Source organism: Lolium perenne, chromosome 4 (assembly GCF_019359855.2).
Source record: "Lolium perenne isolate Kyuss_39 chromosome 4, Kyuss_2.0, whole genome shotgun sequence".
Taxonomy (NCBI): domain Eukaryota; kingdom Viridiplantae; phylum Streptophyta; class Magnoliopsida; order Poales; family Poaceae; genus Lolium; species Lolium perenne.
This window is the reverse complement of record NC_067247.2, coordinates 384,169,907-384,192,368: the sequence shown is the minus strand read 5'-3', so window position 1 is coordinate 384,192,368 and position 22,462 is coordinate 384,169,907. Positions and strand designations below refer to the sequence as shown.

General features: G+C 43.1%; 1 protein-coding gene across 1 annotated transcript; it reads left to right on the top strand.

Moving 5' to 3' along the window:
• The first annotated feature begins 7,133 nt into the window (after positions 1 to 7,133).
• Positions 7,134 to 8,871, top strand: LOC127297286 (probable receptor-like protein kinase At5g24010). Its single transcript, XM_051327583.2, has one exon. The coding sequence runs from the start codon at positions 7,219 to 7,221 to the stop codon at positions 8,635 to 8,637; it is 1,419 nt and encodes a 472-aa protein (XP_051183543.1). The 5' UTR covers positions 7,134 to 7,218; the 3' UTR covers positions 8,638 to 8,871.
• Positions 8,872 to 22,462: the final 13,591 nt, after the last annotated feature.

The window sequence follows — 22,462 nt, the reverse complement described above, 5'->3', positions numbered from 1 at the left end:
AATCATGACATTTAGACAAGGATCATACCAATCAGGAGTGGCACGTTCCCTTGTCGATCTGCGAGGTTCAGTAGCTATCTCGTTTGAAGTTTCATGATCATTATCATTAGCTTCCTCTGTTGTTGGTGTAGGCGGTACTGGTACAACTTCCTGCATCGCGCTACTCTGATCAACGAGTATAGATTCATCAATCTCATCGAGTTCTACTTTTCTTCCAAATACTTCTTTAGTGAGAAATTCTTTCTCAAGAAAGGTTCCGTTCTTAGCAACAAAGATTTTGCCTTCGGATCTGTGATAGAAAGTGTACCCTATAGTTTCCTTAGGGTATCCTATGAAGACGCATTTCTCCGCTTTGGGTTCTAGCTTGTCCGGTTGTAACTTCTTTACATAGGCTTCGCAACCCCAAACTTTCAGGAACGACAGCTTAGGTTTCTTATTAAACCATAATTCATACGGTGTCGTTTCTACGGATTTCGATGGTGCTCTATTTAAAGTGAATGCGGCTGTCTCTAATGCATAACTCCAAAATGATAACGGCAAATCAGTAAGAGACATCATAGAACGAACCATATCTAAGAGAGTTCGATTACGACGTTCGGACACACCGTTTCGTTGTGGTGTTCCCGGCGGTGTCAATTGTGAAAGTATTCCGCATTTCTTTAAATGCATGCCAAACTCATAACTCAGATATTCACCTCCACGATCAGATCGTAGAAATTTAATCTTCTTGTTACGTTGATTTTCTACTTCACTTTGGAATTCCTTAAACTTCTCAAAAGTCTCGGATTTATGTTTCATGAAATAGATATACCCATATCTACTCAGATTATCTGTGAAGGTTAGAACATAACGATAACCACCGCGCGATGCTACACTCATTGGTCCGCACACATCGGTATGTATGATTTCCAATAAGTCAAGAGCTCGCTCCATCGTACTGTAAAATGGAGTCTTAGTCATTTTTCCCATCAGACATGCTTCGCATCTATCAAGTGATTCAAAATCAAGTGATTCAAGTAATCCATCAGTATGGAGTTTCTTCATGCGTTTCACTCCAATATGACCAAGACGACAGTGCCACATATAAGTAGAATTATCATTCAATTTAATTCGCTTAGCATCAATGTTATGTATATGTGTATCACTATTATCGAGATCTAACAGAAATAAGCCATTCTTTTGTGGTGCTCGACCATAAAAGATATTATTCATAAAAATAGAACAACCATTATTCTCGCACTTGAATGAATAACCGTCTTGCATTAAACAAGATCCAGATATAATGTTCATGCTCAACGCGGGTACAAAATAACAATTATTGAGGCTTAAAACTAATCCCGAAGGTAGATGTAGAGGAAGTGTGCCGACAGCGATCACATCGACTTTGGATCCATTTCCAACGCGCATGGTCACTTCATCCTTTAGTAGTCTTCGTTTATTCTTTAGTTCCTGTTTTGAGTTACAAATATGAGCAACCGAACCAAGATCAAATACCCAGGTACTAGAACGAGAACCGATAAGATAAACATCTATAACATGTATATCGATATACCTTCTTTCTTCTTCTTGACAAGGCCGCTCTTCAGATCCGCCAAATACTTGGAGCAATTACACTTCCGGTGTCCCTTCTCCTTGCAAGAATAGCACTCAAGATCGTGTTTAGGGCCAGTCTTAGGTTTCACAGAGGCGTAGCAGCTTTCTTGCCACCCTTCTTGAATTTGCCTTTAGACTTGCCCCTGTTTCTTGAAACTGGTGGTTTTGTTGACCATCAACACTTGGTGCTCTTTCTTGATCTCAATCTCAGCAGCTTTAAGCATGGAGAAGAGTTCAGGTAACTCTTTATTCATGTTCTGCATATTGTAGTTCATCACAAAGTTCTTGTAACTAGGTGGCAGTGATTGAAGGATACGATTAATCCCCAGTCTGTTAGGAATAACTATTTCCAAGTCAACCGAGTTTCTTCGCATGCCCGGTCATAGCGAGCATGTGCTCACTAACGGAGCTACCTTCTTCCATCATGCAACTGAAGAAGTGTTTCGATGCTTCATAGCATTCCACGGCCGCATGAGTCTCAAATATAGTCTTCAACTCATTGATTAACTCATGTGGATCGTGGCGCTCAAAACGTTTTTGAAGATCGGCTTCCGTGATCGCATAAGATGGCACACCGAACTTGAGAGTACCGAGTTTTCCGAGTTGCGTAAACAGCTTTTACTTCATCGGTTTCAGTTTACTGCAGGAGGGTCACCTAGCGGTGCATCAAGCACATATTGCAGATTTTCGCCATTGAGGAAAATCCTCACATGACGGAACCAGTCGGTGAAGTTGCTACCGTTGCTCTTAAGCTTTTCTTTCTCTAGGAACTGGTTAAAATTGATTGGGGACGCCATATCTACAACATATTTGCAATAGTTTAGACTAATGTTTATGACAAATTGAGTTCAAATTTTAATTCAACATAATTAAAAACTAGGTGAACTCCCACTCAAAACAATATCCCTCACATTGTCTTAGTGATCACACGAACCAAATCCACCACACCAAGTCCGATCATCACGAGACAAGATGTAACTTCAATGGCGAACACTCAAAGTGTTCATCATATCAATCATATGATTCATGCTCTACCTTTCGGTATCACGTGTTCCGAGACCATGTATGTACATGCTAGGCTCGTCAAGGCCACCTTAGTATCCGCATGTGCAAAACTGGCTTGCACCCGTTGTATGCACTTGTTGATTCTATCACACCCGATCATCACGAGATGCTTCGAAACGACAAGTCTTGGCAACGGTGCTACTAAGGATGAACACTTTATTATCTTGAGATTTTAGTGAGAGGGATCATCTTATAATGCTACCGTCGCGATCTAAGCAAAATAAGATGCATAAAAGGATTAACATCACATGCAGTTCATATGTGATATGATATGGCCCTTTTGTCTTTGCGCCTTTGATCTTCATCTCCAAAGCACGGACATGATCTCCATCATCAACGGGCATGATCTCCATCATCGTCGGCGAAGCACCAAGGTCAATGGCGCCGTCTTCATGATTGTCCTCCATGTAGCAACTATTACAACTCCTTTGAAATACTACTCAACATGAATTTTAAAGACAACCATAAGGCTCCTGCCGGTTGCCACAATACAATAATGATCATCTCATACATATTCATCATCACATTATGGCCATATCACATCACCAAACCCTGCAAAAACAAGTTAGACGTTCTCTAATTTGGTTTGCATATTTTACGTGGTTTAGGGTTTTCGAGTAAGATCCAATCTACCTACGAACATGAACCACAACGGTGATACTAGTGTTGTCAATAGAAGAGTAAATTGAATCTTTACTATAGTAGGAGAGACAGACACCCGCAAAGCCACTTATGCAATACAAGTTGCATGTCGAGCGTGGAGCAAATCTCATGAATGCGGTCATGTAAAGTTAGCCCGAGCCGCTTCATCCCACTATGCCACAAAGATGCAAAGTACTCAACTAAAGATAACAAAAGCATCAACGCCCACAATCCATTGTGTTCTACTCGTGCAACCATCTATGCATAGACACGGCTCTGATACCACTGTAGGATAACGTTGCATAGAAAACAAAAAATTTCCTACCGCAAACACGAAATCCAAGCCAAGATGCAATCTAGAAGACGGTAGCAACGAGGGGATTATCGAGTCTCACCCTTGAAGAGATTCCAAAGCCTACAAGATGAGGCTCTTGTTGCTGCGGTAGATGTTCACTTGCCGCTTGCAAAAGCGCGTAGAAGATCTTGATCACGATCGGTTCCGGCGCCACGAACGGGCAGCACCTCCGTACTCGGTCACACGTTCGGTTGTTGGTGAAGACGACGTCCACCTCCCCTGCTCCAGCGGGCAGCGGAAGTAGTAGCTCCTCTTGAATCCGACAAAGACGACGGCGTGGTGTCGGTGGCGGTGGAGACGTCCGGCGGAGCTGCGCTAAGCTCCGCGGGAGATAGGGCGGAGCGGGGGGCGGCTAGGGTTTGGGAGGGGGTGGCCGGCCACTTCAAGGGGGGCGGCCAGCTTGTGGTCTTAGGGTGGCCGGCCCCCTCCCTTGGCCCCTCATTATATAGGTGGATCCCCAAGTGTTGGTGTCAAAGTCTTCGAATAAGACCCGAACCAAAAACCTTCCATAAGAGGGGGAAACCTAGCCAAGCTAGGACTCCCACCAAAGGTGGGAGTTCCACCTCCCATATGGGGGGGTGGCCGGCCCCCTAAGGGGGAGTCCACTTGGGACTCCTCCCCCACTAGGGTTGGCCGCCATGGTGGTGGGGTCCCATGTGGACTCCACCTTCCTTGGTGGTTTCTTCCGGACTTTTCTAGAACCTTCTAGAACCTTCCATAGAACCTTCCGCGACATTTTATTTCACATAAAATGACATCCTATATATGAATCTTATTCTCCGGACCATTCCGGAACTCCTCGTGATGTCCGGGATCTCATCCGGGACTCCGAACAAATATTCGAACTCCATTCCATATTCAAGTACTACCATTTCAACATCCAACTTTAAGTGTGTCACCCTACGGTTCGTGAACTATGCGGACATGGTTGAGTACTCACTCCGACCAATAACCAATAGCGGGATCTGGAGATCCATAATGGCTCCCACATATTCAACGATGACTTTAGTGATCGAATGAACCATTCACATACAATACCAATTCCCTTTGTCTCGCGATATTTTACTTGTCCGAGGTTTGATCTTCGGTATCACTCTATACCTTGTTCAACCTCGTCTCCTGACAAGTACTCTTTACTCGTACCGTGGTATGTGGTCTCTTATGAACTCATTCATATGCTTGCAAGACATTAGACGACATTCCACCGAGAGGGCCCAGAGTATATCTATCCGTCATCGGGATGGACAAATCCCACTGTTGATCCATATGCCTCAACTCATACTTTCCGGATACTTAATCCCACCTTTATAGCCACCCATTTACGCAGTGGTGTTTGGTGTAATCAAAGTACCTTTCCGGTATAAGTGATTTACATGATCTCATGGTCATAAGGACTAGGTAACTATGTATCGAAAGCTTATAGCAAATAACTTAATGACGAGATCTTATGCTACGCTTAATTGGGTGTGTCCATTATATCATTCATATAATGACATAACCTTGTTATTAATAACATCCAATGTTCATGATTATGAAACTAATCATCCATTAATCAACAAGCTAGTTTAAGAGGCACACTAGGGACTTCTTGTTTGTCTATATATCACACATGTACTAATGTTTCGGTTAATACAATTATAGCATGATATATAAACATTTATCATAAACATAAAGATATAAATAATAACCACTTTATTATTGCCTCTAGGGCATATCTCCTTCAAATAATCCATATGGTAGGAAGCAATAGGAGGTCTCGATCTATGATTCCACCAAGCCATATTTCATTCCCCCTTGAGTTCATCGAGTTTACTTGTTACTCTTGGGTTCGGGGGAAACCCTAGGCTGCTAGGATTGCTCAGAGGCGGTTTGTGGGAAGCCCGTGGAAAGTTTGTTAGTGGTTGGAGACCACCTTAAGGTCTACCACTATTGATTGAGCTATTCCTTCATGGGATAGGATCTTGCAAAATAAGGTTAGCCTTAATGGCGTTGGGAACCCTTTGCGATATTTTACACCTCTCCAACATGGCGTACCTTCCCTCACACGAAGGGAACACAGGAATACATCGCGTCTCCGGCGTGCGTCGATTATTTCTATCCAATCTCTTTAGTTGTGTTATTTAAATTTGTGATAGCAGTATTGCTTTAAGTACTTCGTATCATCATCTAGATTGCCTCACCTAGTTTGCACTAGGCTAATTTATAATTTTTTGCAAAGCTTAAAAAGCGATTCAAACCAAATTTGTAGAACCTATTCACCTCCCTTGTAGGTTACCATATCTATCATTTCACTATTTTCTTCCTTTTATGGGGAGGAAGGCTAGGGTTTCTTCGGGTCGGTGGCCAAGGTTGCCCCATCTCCCAAGATGTACCCCTCATCTTTCTGTATAATGAGAGCTCTCTTCTATTTCTCCTAATGCATCCAAAAATCCTTGAGCTCCCCACTCTCTCCCTCTCTCCACGTTTGCATAATTCGTAGTACTTATGTAGCTTTTCGTTTTGGACAACAAGTTCTGTTATATCGGTGAACAAGTACACGCAGATTCTAATGGATATATCATGTGTTCGATCAAAGGAGCGGAGAGGAGATATCCTCGCGACAGTGAGGGATTAGCCTAGATGAAGGGATCACCCATATCAGAGTCCCAACTGAGCCTTCCTCAAAATATCATCGAGAAACCATAGACCCAATTTACAATTTTGTACCTTCATAGATAGATGTCGGGGTGATCGTGCAGTACGATTTTTGTTGTTGTTGTACATGCATCAAACTCCTTCACCATGCACCCCACCACATTTTTCATTTTCCAGATTGGCTTCTTTCTTGCTGCAATCATTCTCCGCTTCTGCTTGACGTTGTACATTGTTATTTTTTATTGCGTCAAAAGAAGTTAAACTAGTTACTTTAATAATGAATGCCACCATAATTTTATGTCCACATCAGAGCACACCTTTTCTCCTTTTTGGCTGGAACAACAAGCTGTGTTTTGCCTAGGCGCTCGCCATTGCTCTACTTATCAATCCAAGTTTGTTTCTCCTTTTTTTTGGGCCGAGCTTTCTTTTTCTTTGGTTGCACACCTCTTAGCAGATCACTTGTTTGCTACACATTCAGGTCAACATTTTTCTGGTTATTACTTGGTTCATTAATAACATTAGTTTTATTTGTAGTATTTTTCTTACAAAGTTATTTAGTGAAGTTCTGTTTATAGTTGATGATCCTTTACATAACCTGATAGAAAAATATGAATAGCAGCCACTCTGGGCCGGATAGTAACCACAGATTTATTTCCACCCATCAAAAAAGCTCAAGTGTCCAACCAAGCCTGCACGCCGACGACCCAAACTACGTCCCAAAGTCCCGTGCTGCTGACTAACGCACTAAAAATCCGACCGACACGGCAACACACCGCGTGCGGTCCCACCAACCACCGGCCGGCGTCCGTTCCACGCGCTGGAATTGATTCCATCCAAGCCGCGCTTCTCCAGCTGTTCCCCATCGCCATTTCCGGCTACTACATTTCTCCCCAATTCCCATTCCCCTTCCCCGAACCCCAATCCCCACCATGGCTTCCTCGCCGGGCCCAGCCGCCCTCGCCGCTGTCCTGCTCTGCGCCCTCTTCGCCGCCTCCGCCGCGTCCCGCTTCGCCCCGGCGGACAACCACCTCATCGCCTGCGGCGCCACCGCCCCGGCCCTCCTCCCAGACGGCCGCCGCTTCATCCCGGACTCCGGCTGCGCGTCCACGCGCCTCCGCTCGCAATCCCCCACCCTCCCCACCACCGCCCCCACCGCACCCTCCCCGCCGCCGTCCCCTCTCCACGCCGCGGCGCGCGTCTTCTCCTGCCACGCCTCCTACGACCTCGCCATCCGCCGCCGCGGCCACCACGTCCTGCGCCTCCACTTCTACCCCCTCGACTCCACCCTCGCCTCCGCCCGCTTCCACGTCGGCGCGGGCGGGTTCCTCCTCCTCCACAACTTCACCGCCTCGTCCCCCGTCATCAAGGAGTTCCTGCTCCCCGTCCACACCGACGTCCTCGCCCTCACCTTCGTCCCCGACGCCGGATCCGCCGCCTTCGTCAACGCCATCGAGCTCTTCTCGGCCCCCGACGAGCTCCTCGGCGACATCGCCACCCTCGTCACACCCAACGCCACCAACCAAACCACCGGCCTCTCGTCCCAGGTCCTCGACACGCTCTACCGGGTCACCGTGGCCGGGCACAAGGTCACCCCCTTCAACGACACGCTCTGGAGGACATGGGTCAGCGACGAGGGCTTCCTCGTCCACAACGAATCATCCGGTACCAAGGCGTGGTCATTCGGTGGCCGGATTGCCTACCCCAAGGACAGCAGGCAGATGACCCGGGAGGTGGCTCCCGACAACGTCTACAGCTCCGCGAGGTCCGTGGATTCGGAGGGGAATGTGACATGGGGTTTCCCGGTGCCTGCTGGAAACCGGTACCTAGTGCGGATGCACTTCTGTGATATCGTGAGCAAGGCCATGTACCAGCTCTACTTCAACATCTATGTCAACGGTCGTCTCGCCGTGAAGGATTTCGACATTTCCGGTACCACCGGATACTTGGCCTATCCGTATTACATCGACTTTGTCGTCGACGTTGGGGATGAAGGGGTGCTGAAGCTGGCCATTACTGGCTCGAAGATGAGCCGGCCTGGCGAAGCGAGCGGGCTACTGAATGCGCTCGAGATAATGAGGATGAACAAAACGGGCGGCGGCATGGATGGGGATTTCCCAGTCATCCTGGACATGGACTATCTGCTCAGTAAGGGGATTGGGGAATTTGCCCGCTCGCTGCTCTGTGGTTTGGTCTTCGCGGGGCTGTTCTTGGCTTTGGTCACGCTGGTGCTGAGGTTGAGGACTGAGCTGAAAAATAATGGTACACTTTGGTCTCGCCAATCAGTTGATTCTGGTGATGGCAAGTTGGCTAGAGCATATCAGCTTGTGCCCACCAAGACGGACTATTGAGCAGCGTGAGGTTTCAAGGAGCTTCAAACCGCCGCAGTTATGCGAAGCTAATGACTTAATGTTGTGCTTTGGTTGTAAGTATTGTAGTTTACTAGTTTTACATTCTGCTCCTTTCATGGTTGAAGTCTCAATTGTTTGAGCTTGGCCAATGCAGAACACGGTAATTGTCTGTACTTTAGATGTGCTTGTATTACTACTGCTTTGCTATTCTCTATCCAATGGCAATAATTGTCATATGCTGGAATACCTGTCTGTGACTTTCCCATGGTAGTGTACTACTATAATATCAATATGCTCTTAGCAGAATCTTTCTTGTGAGATAATGAATTAGCTTGAAGACATTGCTGGAATTTCTGAACCAAAGCATGATTTAGTTGTTCCATGGATCAATCTTTTGGTACAAACAAATTAACAAATAGTTACTCCCTCTGTTATATAATTCTTGCTGTGATTTAGTTCAAATTTGAACTACAACCGCGACCAGAATTATGGAACGGAGGGAGTACAATTTTTGATTTGTTCCACCCATGTTTGGAAAGAAAATCATATTGCTACCTCTATCACTAAGCACATTCTGTAGTCTGGACAAGCTTTTCTAACAATGTGCCCTGAATTAGCCAGTTGATTTATGTTGTGATACCCTGAGAATTTCACTATCCTATTCTGCCTATTGTTTCCATTAGGTGTTGCACGTATAGTATTTTTATTTGTGTAGCACTGAAAGAAGTACTAGTGTGTAGAAAAGCAGAGGAACACCTATCCTATTAAGATTATCATTCAAGCTGATGCATTTTGCGTTCGTACAACTGCTCTTTTGAGACTAATCTAATATGAAGGTTGAACATGCTTTGTTGTGCCCAAGTAGACAAGACTATTGAGCAGCATGAGGTTTGACTAGCTTCAAACTGCAACAGTTGTAAATAGTAGTTTACTAGTTTTACCCTTCTACTCCTTTCATGGTTGATGTTTCAGTTGTGCGAGCTTAGCCATACAGAACTACTACTTTATTTTTTTCAATCCTATAATTGAAATATGCTTTTCACCTGTGTTATATCTCTAGATTTAATCTTGGCAGTATTGCACCATTATATCATTATTCCTTTGAGTATTCTCCTTCGAAATAATGAGTTAGCTTGAAGACATTGCTGAGATATGTTTCCAGAAAACATTGCTGAAAATGCTGAAGCAAAACATATCTTACGACTGAAGCATGATTTAGTAATTGTGAGGTGGAATCTTTTAAAACATAGTTGCAATGTTTCTTGTAGTGCCATCCGTATTTGGAAGCATATTCATATTGCCACCTCACAACTAAGCACATTATGTAGCCTGGACTAGTTTGGTAACCATGTGCTGGAAAATTAGTTATAGTTGGATTTATGTTTGGCTGCGTGGTGGATTTAGTCTCATCGACTTAACCAGATCGAGATACCCTGAGAATTCATTGTCCTACTATGCCAACTGTTTTCAGTGTGTTAGTGCAGTGAGTATTTTTATCTGTACCGATGTACTAGTAGTAGTATGTAGTAAAAGCAGAGGAACACATATCCCGTTTTTATTCAATCTGATGCATTTTTGCGTTTGCACAGTTTTGTTTATAGGACTAATCAGAGAAGAAATTTGATTGCATTAGCACTACCAGATCTTAGAATTGTTCCTAAGAAAGAGAACTATAGTAATTGTCAGAGAAATGGAATTAGTACAATTTCCCTTTTGACAGAATCAGTAGAATTTTCTGATCCCATCATTTTGGAGTGAGCTTCTTTAAAGCTTCATTGAAATATTCAACAGTTTCTTTGATCTAATGTTGCATTAGCACTACCAGGTCTTTTTGTCTCCAATTCTCGACCAGTTTTCCTTATTAACTGGTCAATTCTCTTAATGAAAAGGCAGAAGTCCTGCTGTTTGCTCTGAAAAATATAGTCATTTTTCTTCTTGTGCTTTTGTTGAGCATTATACATGCGTCTTGTACTGCTGAAGGTCATACTAATACATACGGACCAAACAGCTCTAAACCTTGCAGTAAGAGATTGCATTGTTGATATTTTGCATGCACCGATGGTATCATTCAAATGTTTTTTGTTTTGAAAAGATGCTCTTCTGAAATTTGTGGTGCGTTCCTGTTTTGATTGTTTTTTTTATTTGACTTTTCTGTTACTTGACCAGCTGAATTTTCCGAACATTTTGCAATTAATGTTGAGCTCCATGTATTGCCTGCATTGATGATGGGTTAGCTGTTTGGCCTCATTTCAACCCAATTAGATGTCTCCTGATAAATAACAAATAATCCTTACCTATTTATTTTGGTCCAGAATATAAATTTGACCAGCCCATCTAAATATACTTGGCCCCCCAACTGGCCCAACCCGGCATTCCCTATTAGGCATGCATCTGTACTGCAGTGGTAATCACTGGGCATACTTTTTGATAGTTATTACTGTACTGTTTATGTCTCTTACTACTAGTAGTTACTAGGAGTACAATTGAGCTGAGCTCATGTATAATGAATGCAAATACTTTCTGTACCTACCTATCTGTAATATTGTTTTACTGTAGCAACAGGAACAACAGGCTCATCTGATAACAAAAAACTAACCAATTTGATGTAGCTCTAAATTTCAGTTTCGGCTCGTACCTTCAGAAATGAGTTCTCTTTAGAAAGATCATTTCCGTACTTTCTGAAAAAAAATCGAGAAAAGGATTGTTCAAGGAACTAACTCAAAAAGATACCAGGATAAACAGGTTATCTATCAACTTGTCACTCAGATCATTACATGACTACAAGTACTTTCTGAAATTAAAATTGTTTAGGAAGAGCCCTATCGTAGTCATGATGTTTTCTATGGTTTAATTCGTATCATTTTCCTTTAGTAATCTTGTAGTGTTGCAGTTACGTGTAGCCATGGAGTAGAGTTAAAAGGTTTGTTTGGCTTGGTTTTACAAGCTACCATGCCAGCGCACCAAAGGCACTGCTTATTTCAAAAAGAACACATCAAGCTTAATTTACTTGCATGACCCATACGGATGCGTGGTTGTACCAGTTAACAACCATTAGTTGACAAAGTGTGCTGATTACTGCGGAATGTCAAATTTTACTCTTTGAAAATGAATGGAAGCTGAAGAGAATGTAGCTTAATGTCTCATTTACATTTCATTGTTATCCTATTATTAAATCAGACCATCAAGGCCTTTTTGTTACCTGCTGGTGATCGCTAAGGACAATATGGATATATGTTGGTGCTTCATTCACCCATCTGTCTTCTAAAGAGGAATTTATGTGGTGAAAAGTAACCTGACTTGACCCCAGCTTCTTATATCTACTCCCATATGATTCATGATTTATCTACAGTTCTACATCCAACTGTGTAATTGATCTTTCAAAATTGTTAGTTCCCAACTGAACCACTAAGCCTCATACCCCTTACTCTATGTAGCTCTATAATGTGTTTGATTTTCTTACTTTGGAATTGATAGTTGTGGTAATGCTTCACTGTTTCCAAAGGAATGCCGACACTGGTTCGATGTATGTGCACTCTTGCAGGCCATACATATTCCTAGAATTATGATACAAAGTGCTTTGAGTATCCGCATTAAATTGACTTTGTTGTGGACGTTGACGATGAAGGGATGCTAAAATTGGCCATTAGTGGCACGAAGATAGCTGACCTGGAGAAATGAGTGGGTTCCTGAATGCGCTTGAGACAATAAGGATGAACAAAACGGGTGGCGGCATGGATGGCGATTTCCCGGTTATCCTGGACATGGACTACCTAGTCATTAAGGGGATTGGGGAATTTGCTCGCTCTCTGCTATGTGGTTTAGTCTTCGCGGCGTCGTTCTTGGTTTTGGTCACGCTGGTGCTGAGGTTGCGGACTGAGCTGAAAAATAATGGTACGCTTTGGTCTCGCTAATCATTGATTCTGGTGATGGGAAGTTGGCTATAGCATATCAGCTTGTGCCCACGAAGACAGACCATTGAGCAGCGTGAAGTTTGTGGAGCCTCAAACCGCGGCAGTTATGCGACTCTAATGACTTAATGTTGTGTTTTGGTTGTAAGTATTGTAGTTCACCTGTTTTACACTTCTACTCTTTTCATGGTTGAAGTCTTAATTGTTTGAGCTTGGCCAATGCAGAACATGGTAATTGTGTGTACTTTAGATGTTCTTGTAGTACTACTACTTTCTACATCTAATGGAAATAACTGTCGCGTGCTCGCAAACTGTGTGATTTCTCTAGTTTATTCCCATGATAGCATGGTAGTATAATATCAGTATGCGCTTAGGAGAACCCTTGTTGTGAAATAATGAGTTAGCTTGAAGACATTGCTGGAATTTCTGAATCAAAACATATCTTATTACTGAAGCATGATTTAGTTGTTCCAAGGAGCAATCTTTTGGTTCAAACAAATTCAGTAATTGCAATGTTTTTTTTAGTCACCCCCATATTTGGAAAGAAAATTATATTGCTACCTCCATCATTAGCACATTCTGTAGGCTGGACAAGCTTCGTAATCATGTGCCACAAAAATTAGTTAGTTGCGTTGCATTCGACTGCATAGTAGATTTAGTCTCACCACCTTAACCAGGTTGTGATACCCTGAGAATTTCACTATCGTACTCTACCGATTGTTTTCATTGGGTGTATACCAGTGTTATATCTGTGTAGCACTGAGCGAAGTACTATCTATCATATCCAGTATTTTCTTTCAGTCGTATTCGTACAGTTCACTTTATTAGACTACTACTTTACTTTTCTCTATCCAGTAATTGAAATATGCATGAATACCCGTGTTATATCACTATTTTTTTATCATGGCAGTATGGTACCATAGTATTATTATGCCTTTGAGAACCTGCCTTTGAAACAAGGAGTTAGCTTGAAGACATTGCTGGAATACATTTCCAGAAACATCGCTGGAATTGTTGAAGCAAAATATTTCTTACAATTTAAGCATGATTTAATAGTTGTGAGGCGGATTTTTTTTTGTTTAGACCAATTAAGACATAATTGCAGCTTTGTTTTTCCACCCGGAGATGGAAGGAAAATCGTATTGCCACAAGACTAGATTTTGTTGGACTATGTGGTGATTTGTCTCGCAGCCTTTTCCAGATCACAATAATCTGAGATTTCAGTATCCTACTCTGCCAACTGTTTTTAGTTTGTTTGTGTTTGTGCAGTGTATATTTGTCTAGCTCTGAACGATGTACTACTATGTAGTAGAAGCAAAGGAATTTTTGGCTAACCTATCCTATATTTATTCAGTCTGATGCATCTTTGTCTCCGGGCAGTTTTTTTATTGGACTAATCAAATAAGAAGCTTGTACACATTAGCACTAGTAGATCTTAATTTTTTCTTCAAAAAATGAATAGAAATGGAATCAGTACAATTTCTCTTTTGGGTGAATCAGTAGAATATTCTTATCCCACCACTTTGGAGAGCGCTTTTTTAAAGCTTCATTGAAATCTTCAACAATTTCATTTTTCTCTAATGCCGTAGTTGTGCCAGGTTTGCTCTTAATTGAACTGGGTATATAGTTATTTTGCCCCCTTGTGATTTTGACCTTTTGTTGAGCATTATACATGCTTTCTTGAATTCTGGAAGATCATTCTGATCAATAGTGACCAAGCAGCTCTAAATCTGTTACTTCTAGTTATTGATTCTCTTGCACTGTTGGAATTTTGCATGCACAAATGGTATTATTGATATGATTTTTTATTGTCATTGAAAAGGTGCTCTTCTGAAATTTGTGGCGTATCATCTTTTTGACTTGTTTTACTTTTCCGGTACTGTTTGGTTTGTGGCTAAAATATACTTTACCATCTTTTGGCTATGATCAAAAAATTTATCCTTGTTGAGCTGAAAAAAATACTTTTGTTCTTGTTTGGATGGTTGCCAACTATTTCGCTTGCCAATGGCTCCTTACCTATTCAAGTTCATTTTAGACAAAGTTGGCCAACTCATGGGCACACAAAACCTTGGCCAAAGTTTTGGCTAGCCAAATATTTGGTGCGTCAATCATGGGATCAAACCAAACACACCCTTGACCTGCTGAATTTACCAAACATCTTTGAAATTTCTGTTGAACTCTCTTTATTGCTTGCCTTGATGGGTTTGCCTGTTGGCCTCATCTAAACCAAATAAGATGCCTCCAGAAATAACAAAAACTGTTTATCCATTTATTTTGGGTGCAGAGTATAAATTGGATTAGCCCATCTAAACATAATTGGCCAATCATCCCCAACTGGTCCAACCCATAGTTCTTGATTAGACATCTCTCTGTAATGCAAATGGTACTTTACAGTAACGTCTGCCAGTTTATTGTTATGGTAATCACTGGGCATACTTTTTTGATAGTTACTGTTTGTGTTTCTTACTAGGAGTACAACTGAAATGAGCTCATATACCACGAATACAGACAATATCTGTACCAATCTGTATTGTTTTACTGCAGAAACATGGACAACAGGTTTGATCTGATAACAAACTTACCAATTTACCTTAATATCAGTTTTGGTCGTGCCTTCAGAAATGATTTTGTTAGAAAGATCCTCTCCGTACACTCTGAAATGAAAATTATTTAGGAGGATCCCTGTCGTAGTCATGATGTCTTATATGGTTTAATTAGTATCATTTGGCTGTAGTGATCTTGTAGGGTTGCAGTTACGTGTAGCCATGAAGTAGAGTTAAAAGATTTGTTTGACTTGGTTTCGAGCTTCTATGCCAGCGCACGAAAGGCACTTCTTATTTCAAAAGGAACACACAAAGCATAATTTACTTGCATGACCCACATGGATGCGTAGTTGTACCAGTTAACAACCATTTGTTGACAGAGCGTGCTGATTACTGCCGAATGTCAAATTTTACTCTTTGAAAATTAATGGTAGCCGAAGAGAAAGTAGCCTAGTGTGCCATTTACATTTCATTGGCATCCTATTATTAAATCAGGCCATCAAGGCCTTTCTGTTACCTGCTGGTGATCTCTAGGGACGGTATGGATATATGTTGTTGCTTCATTCACTCATCTGTCTTCTAAAGAGGAATTTATTTGGTGAAAAGTAATTTGACTTGAACCCAGCTTTCTTATATCTACTCCCATATGATTCATGATTTATCTGTCTCATCTCCAATGCCTGCACTTAGTAATTATTGATCTTGTGAAAATGTTAGTTCCCAACTCAACCACCTAATCTCATACCCCTTATTCTGTCTAGCTGTATAATTTGTTTGATTTCTTACTTTGGACTGGATGTTCTGGTAATGGTTCACTGTTTCGAAAGGAATGCCGACACCGCTTCGATGTATGTGCACTCTTGCAGGCCATACATATTCCCAGGATTATGATGCAAAGTGCTTTGAGTAAAGAAACGGCATATGACAACTTCTCCTAGGAAAGCCATCACTGGTGGGGGCAAACTGTACCCCAATGTTCCACAAAAGGATTACCAGGATGTGTCATGTTAAAAGGTATTGTCGACACTTACTGATGTGCTGTTGCTCTCTCCAATGCGATGCTTTGTGCTGGAAACGAAATTTATGGTGAAATGCAGTGTAGGCACATCTCAGTATGCTTCTAGCCGCTCGTTTATTTTCCAAATGTGTCTCCAAGCTTTGCAAAGTTGTTGCCCCTTGTTATATCGCTGAATCTTTTGCTGTTCATACATGTGTCGACTGCATGTTTTAAGCTTTACCGCTTTGTTCGTTTGTGCATTTTTTTGGGGACATGATCCAGAGCATGAAGCGGCATTATTGTTAAGTACATTTGCATTCTGATATAGTATTGTAGATGCTTGTTTGCAGAAAGTGCTTCCTTTGAAGATTTTGCAAAGATTGTTTGTTTTGTCAGTAGAAGAACGAGGGCACACTTTGCACATTTCCTTTTTCTATTTGCAGCCACGATTCCCGGCCGTTTGTAAGAAGGAAAAAAAACACTTTGAAAAAAGTTAAAGCCAATCTCTTTCACCAGCTGGCCACTGCTGAAGTGCTGATGTTCTGCCTCTAGTGGCTGCGACCCTTTTGATGCCTCAACCGAGGAGATGCTTAGCAGGGGCCAATTTGTTTTCACCAGAAAAAAAAATACAACCAATCGGTCAATTTGCATTCCCCAGCATGAAACGTCAAGTGATGCATCTACAGCGTCAATACGCAATGTAGATTAGGTAGATTAACAGTCCACTACGCCACATAGTTGAATCCATCTCATCGCATATGCTTTGTTTTCCTTCCTATTGCAATCTGCTGGAATTTTTTCACGATCACAGTATATCCATTGTTTTCTCCAGGAACTGGATGATTGCAACTCTTCTGCCACCACTTGAGCACAGATATAAAAAACCAAAACACCCCACATGAAACATCCATAATACTGTTGTTTATGAACTGTACCTAGCGATAGATGAATGAGTGCTATACTAATCCGTAGTAGGAGTACTGGAGTGCTATGAATACTGAAGCTGTCGCTGGAGGCAAAGACCCAGACCAGGACAAGCGCACGAGCGGAACCTGAGCCTAGAACACAGCGGAATCGCATGAAACTGGCGTCGTTACCACTGTTCCGGTAGGCGTTCAGGCAGACACTCCCCCCTCGTTTTAAGGGCCTCAGAACCCTCTTTTCGCCAGCTGCCGGGACAGGGTTCTTGATTCTTGAACTGAATTTCAACTCATCATCCTCGATCGTCCAAAGCCTTGCCTCCCCAATCGCACGACACGACTCCTGCCTTGATGATTTCTATACTGCAAAATGATGATTTAACTAGTGTTGGATATGTGACATGATGAGCGTTGCGCAGCGCTAGATAGATGATGCTTTTGTAATCCGGTTCGGCCTTTTGTAGATCTCGCAACGTGAGGACAACAATTGTTTGTTCCGGCCACTTCTTCTTTTTGCCCTGGAATCCAAGATAGGTTTTGATCGATGGATGATGTCCAGATGACACGGCATCTTGCAACTTCTGCCGCTACCAACTGCGAGAAATTGGACGGATATCACGCACTGACAAGATTGAAGTCCTACTCTATCTGCTCTGTTAGACGATGGACTCGTGGACAGGCGCCCGTGCGGCAACGTTGTCGCTGGTTTTTGTCACGATTACCCCAACCACCAGACTAACCCGTCCGTATAATAAGCTTTCGATTCTTCCCGTGGCAACATAAGTTTGTCTATGACCATCCAGACCGGCCGTCTCAGGAGGTGTTCGGACGCTCGTCGTTTTCCTGGCCTTGGTGTTGCGAAATGACCACCCACCGTTTGCCATAACGGAAGGCCACGCTTAAACAATCTTGTTCAACATGCCGCTCACGGGTCACAGATCACACAAATGTGTGTACTTCGTCAACTGTTCGTCATTGTGCAGTGACCTGATCGTCAACGACCCGCTATGTTTATGTTGCAGCAAGATCCACAAAATCACAACTATTCTGTCAAAGGTTTCACATAACCACAACCGGATTTTTTTATACCATAAAACTAAAACTTTGGGTTAAGTTGTTTCTAACAACCCAAATCTCGTGATTTTGTAAGTTTGACATGGTTTCTCACAACGCGAGCCCAGAAGTCCAAGTTTTTGAACAATTTTTTGTGTCATAAGTTGCGAAAAACGCGATTTTTTTTGTCCGGTTCCAATAAGCTCCAGTTCCTGCACGGAGATAACGGCTTCCTCTGCCACATTTCACCTGCAGGGTCACAACCGTATGTCCGTATGTACTTCTTCAACGGTTCATCTTTGTTTACCGACCCGATCATCGATGCCCGTTGCCTCTATGTTGAAGCAAAATTCACAAAACCACAACAATTGTGTCTACGGTTTCCCATAACCACAACTGAAATACATTTTATAAAAAACCCAAAAATGGACAAGTTGTTTCAATTTGTAAGTTTGACACCGTTTCAGACAACATAGCCCCCCTCCCACCCACCCACACACGAAGGTAAGTGCCACAAGGCAGCGGAGGCATTTTCGACAACCCGAGCCCACAAGTTTAAATTTTTGAACAATTTTTATCTCATGTTCAGTTGAAGTTATGTCCCCAAATCCTTTATTGCACCCGAGTCTTGACTTGTGGGTCTAGGTTATCAGAAACAATGTCAAACTTACTAAGGGCTTGTTTGATTCAAGGATTTTCACAGGATTTTTGTAGGATTCTTACTCATAGGTTTTTTTTTCTATAGAGACCATTTTATTTGAAGGATTTGAAACCACTTAAATCCCTATGAATTGCTTCCCCTTACTATAATATTATAGGATTTCAAGCAAGAGGTTAGACCTCCTGGAAAAATTTGTAGGATAACGTTGCATAGAAAACAAAAATTTTCCTACCGCGAACACGAAATCCAAGCCAAGATGCAATCTAGAAGACGGTAGCAACGAGGGGATTATCGAGTCTCATCCTTGAAGAGATTCCAAAGCCTACAAGATGAGGCTCTTGTTGCTGCGGTAGACGTTCACTTGCCGCTTGCAAAAGCGCGTAGAAGATCTTGATCACGGCGCCACGAACGGGCAGCACCTCCGTACTCGGTCACACGTTCGGTTGTTGATGAAGACGACGTCCACCTCCCCGTTCCAGCGGGCAGCGGAAGTAGTAGCTCCTCTTGAATCCGACAGCACGACGGCGTGGTGTCGGTGGTGGTGGAGAAATCCGGTGGAGCTTCGCTAAGCGTGCGGGATGTGTTGGAGGAGAGAGGGCCGCTAGGGTTTGGGAGAGGGGGGCGTCGGCCACTATGGGGTGCGGCCACCTTGTGGTCTTTTGGGTGGCCGGCCCCCTCCCCTTGGCCCCTCATTATATAGGTGGAAGCCCCAAGTGTTGGACTACAAGTCTCCGAATAAGACCCGAACCCAAAACCTTCCATGTGATAGGGAAACCTACCCAAGGTGGGAATCCCACTTGGGCCTCGTTCGGTTGCAGAGGGTCAGATACACCTCGGATCTGAACCCTGCAGGGATTTGGGTGAACCCCAATCATCACCCTAATCCCCCCTAACCCCTATCTCCATAATCCCTGCAAATCCATGCTCCTGTTGTACATTCGGTTAATCCCCTCTTCCCAGAAGCAAAATCACAGAGGGTAGGAAAAGCAGCGAGCAGCCAGGGCTTCAGTCCGAGGCTCCGAGCTCCATGGTGGCGTCGGTTTTGAGCAAGGGCGCCGAGACTAGGGGAGCAACTCTCCTCCAGTTGTTTCCGCAGCCTCCGACCTCTCCGTCCCCGATGGCGCCGCCGACCTCTCCTTACCTGAGGGCGCCGCCGACCTCTCCATCCCCGAGGGCGCCGCCGGCCGCCGCTGTTGTTGCCTCCCCCAATCACGAGCGGGGTGGGGGAGAAAGGCTTGCGTTTTTCTCGTACCGGCTCGGGGTAGATTCCACGGGTAGACAGACGATTGTTTTCTCCCCCGTGTAATCGACAAGTTTGGCGGGGTTTGGGCCGGGAACTCGGCTCGGGCGGGGCTAACCGAACGGACTTAACGGGCTGACGGGGTTTACTCCCCGGCCGTTTTTATCCCGGCCTATCCACGGGGGTTGGGCCTCGAACCCGGCGGGGTAGGGACTAACCGAACGAAGCCTTGAGGTGGGATTTCCCCCTTCCATGTGGGGGGGTGTCCGCCCCCCATAGGGGAGTCCACGTACTTGAGGGTTGGCCGGCCATGGGAGGTGGAGTCCCTCCGGGACTCCGCCTTCCTTAGTGGTTTCTTCCGGACTTTTCTAGAACCTTCTAGAACCTTCCATAGAACCTTCCGGATCATTTTAAATCACATAAAATGACTTCCTATATATGAATCTTATTCTCCGGACCATTCCGGAACTCCTCGTGATGTCCGGGATCTCATCCGGAACTTCGAACAAATATTCGAACTCCATTCCATATTCAAGTTCTACCATTTCAACATCCAACTTTAAGTGTGTCACCCTACGGTTCGCGAACTATGCGGACATGGTTGAGTACTCACTCCGACCAATAACCAATAGCGGGATCTGGAGATCCATAATGGCTCCCACATATTCAACGATGACTTAGTGATCGAATGAACCATTCACATACGATACCAATTCCCTTTGTCACGTGATATTTTACTTGTCCGAGGTTTGATCATCGGTATCACTCTATACCTTGTTCAACCTCGTCTCCTGACAAGTACTATTTACTCGTACCGTGGTATGTGGTCTCTTATGAACTTATTCATATGCTTGCAAGACATTAGACGACATTCCACCGAGAGGGCCCAGAGTATATCTATCCGTCATCGGGATGGACAAATCCCACTGTTGATCCATATGCCTCAACTCATACTTTCCGGATACTTAATCCCACCTTTATAACCACCCATTTACGCAGTGGCGTTTGATGTAATCAAAGTACCTTTCCGGCATAAGTGATTTACATGATCTCATGGTCATAAGGACTAGGTAACTATGTATCGAAAGCTTATAGCAAATAACTTAATGACGTGATCTTATGCTACGCTTAATTGGGTGTGCCCATTACATCATTCATATAATGATATAACCTTATCATTAATAACATCCAATGTTCATGATTATGAAACTAATCATCTATTAATCAACAAGCTAGTTAAGAGGCTTACTAGGGACTCATTTGTTTGTTTACATAACACACATGTATCAATGTTTCGGTTAATACAATTATAGCATGGTATATAAACATTTATCATAAACATAAAGATATATAATAACCACTTTTATTATTGCCTCTTGGGCGTATCTCCAACAAAATTTCTATGTGTGTATGACAACTAGGCATGTACTCAATCTCTTTAAATTTCCTTCGTTATTCCTGTGGATTTCACATGTCATGGTATACTATTCCTGCGTTTTTCCTATTCGTGTGTTTTTCAGTTCTTTTGAATCAAACCGGCCCTAAATTGTGAGATTTGAGTTTGTTGAAACAATTTACCCAAAAAGTTAGTGATTCTTTTGATAAATTATATTCGGTTGTACTTTGTCAAACCTAGGGTCAATACTGGCAAAAGTGTCTTTGGCACATGAGCACCAGTGCTTCTGATTTTTGAGAAACATATTTGTGCGATTCTAAAAAATAAATGTGCACATATACATATTTCGAAGCTTCGGTACGGTGCTAATTTCGGATAAAAATATGTTGTATTTTGAGCTATACTAAAAAGGCAAATTTGTTACAAAAATCTAAATTTTCCATACCTATGCACAACCACACCGAAACTTTGCACGTGCACTAGTAGGAAAAGCCTCATCAGTGGCGCACCAAAAATGGATTCTGTGGCGCATGGGAGCTGCGCCACAGAAACGTCGCCACAAAAATAAGGTTTCTGTGGCGCACCTTCCCGTGCGCCACAGAATTAAGGTTTCTGTGGCGCACTTGTTCTTAGGTGCGCCACAGAAACGCGTGCGCCACAGAATTGGTTTTTAGTGCGCCACAGAATTTGCTTGTATTATACACGATTTTGTTCTGCCTGCTATACACATGCAGTTTATAGACAGCAATACAGATACACAAAGTTATATACAAAGAACATTCAGATATAATATAAATATCATGTACATTGCACAGATATAACATAGACATCATCATCACATTACTTAGAACCCGATCGAGATACATATATAGTGGCAAGTGTCAAATGTTTTGCATACAACTCTTAATTCATACAAAATTCACAATTTCAAGATACAAAGTAGTCTTCATCCGGTTCCTCCTTTGCTCCGTCATCTCTACCCACCAGGCTCGCTTGCATCGGGGTCCTTCATCCAGTTCCTACTATGATGAAAATGGAAGAAAGTGAGACCAACAAGTCCGATGCACAAGAGAAATGGAATAAATGCCTCATACATTGTTGGTCAAC

Coding starts and splice junctions, on each gene's coding strand:
- LOC127297286 (XM_051327583.2), top strand. CDS start 7,219: ATGGCTTCCTCGCCGGGCCCAGCCGCCCTCGCCGCTGTCCTGCTCTGC.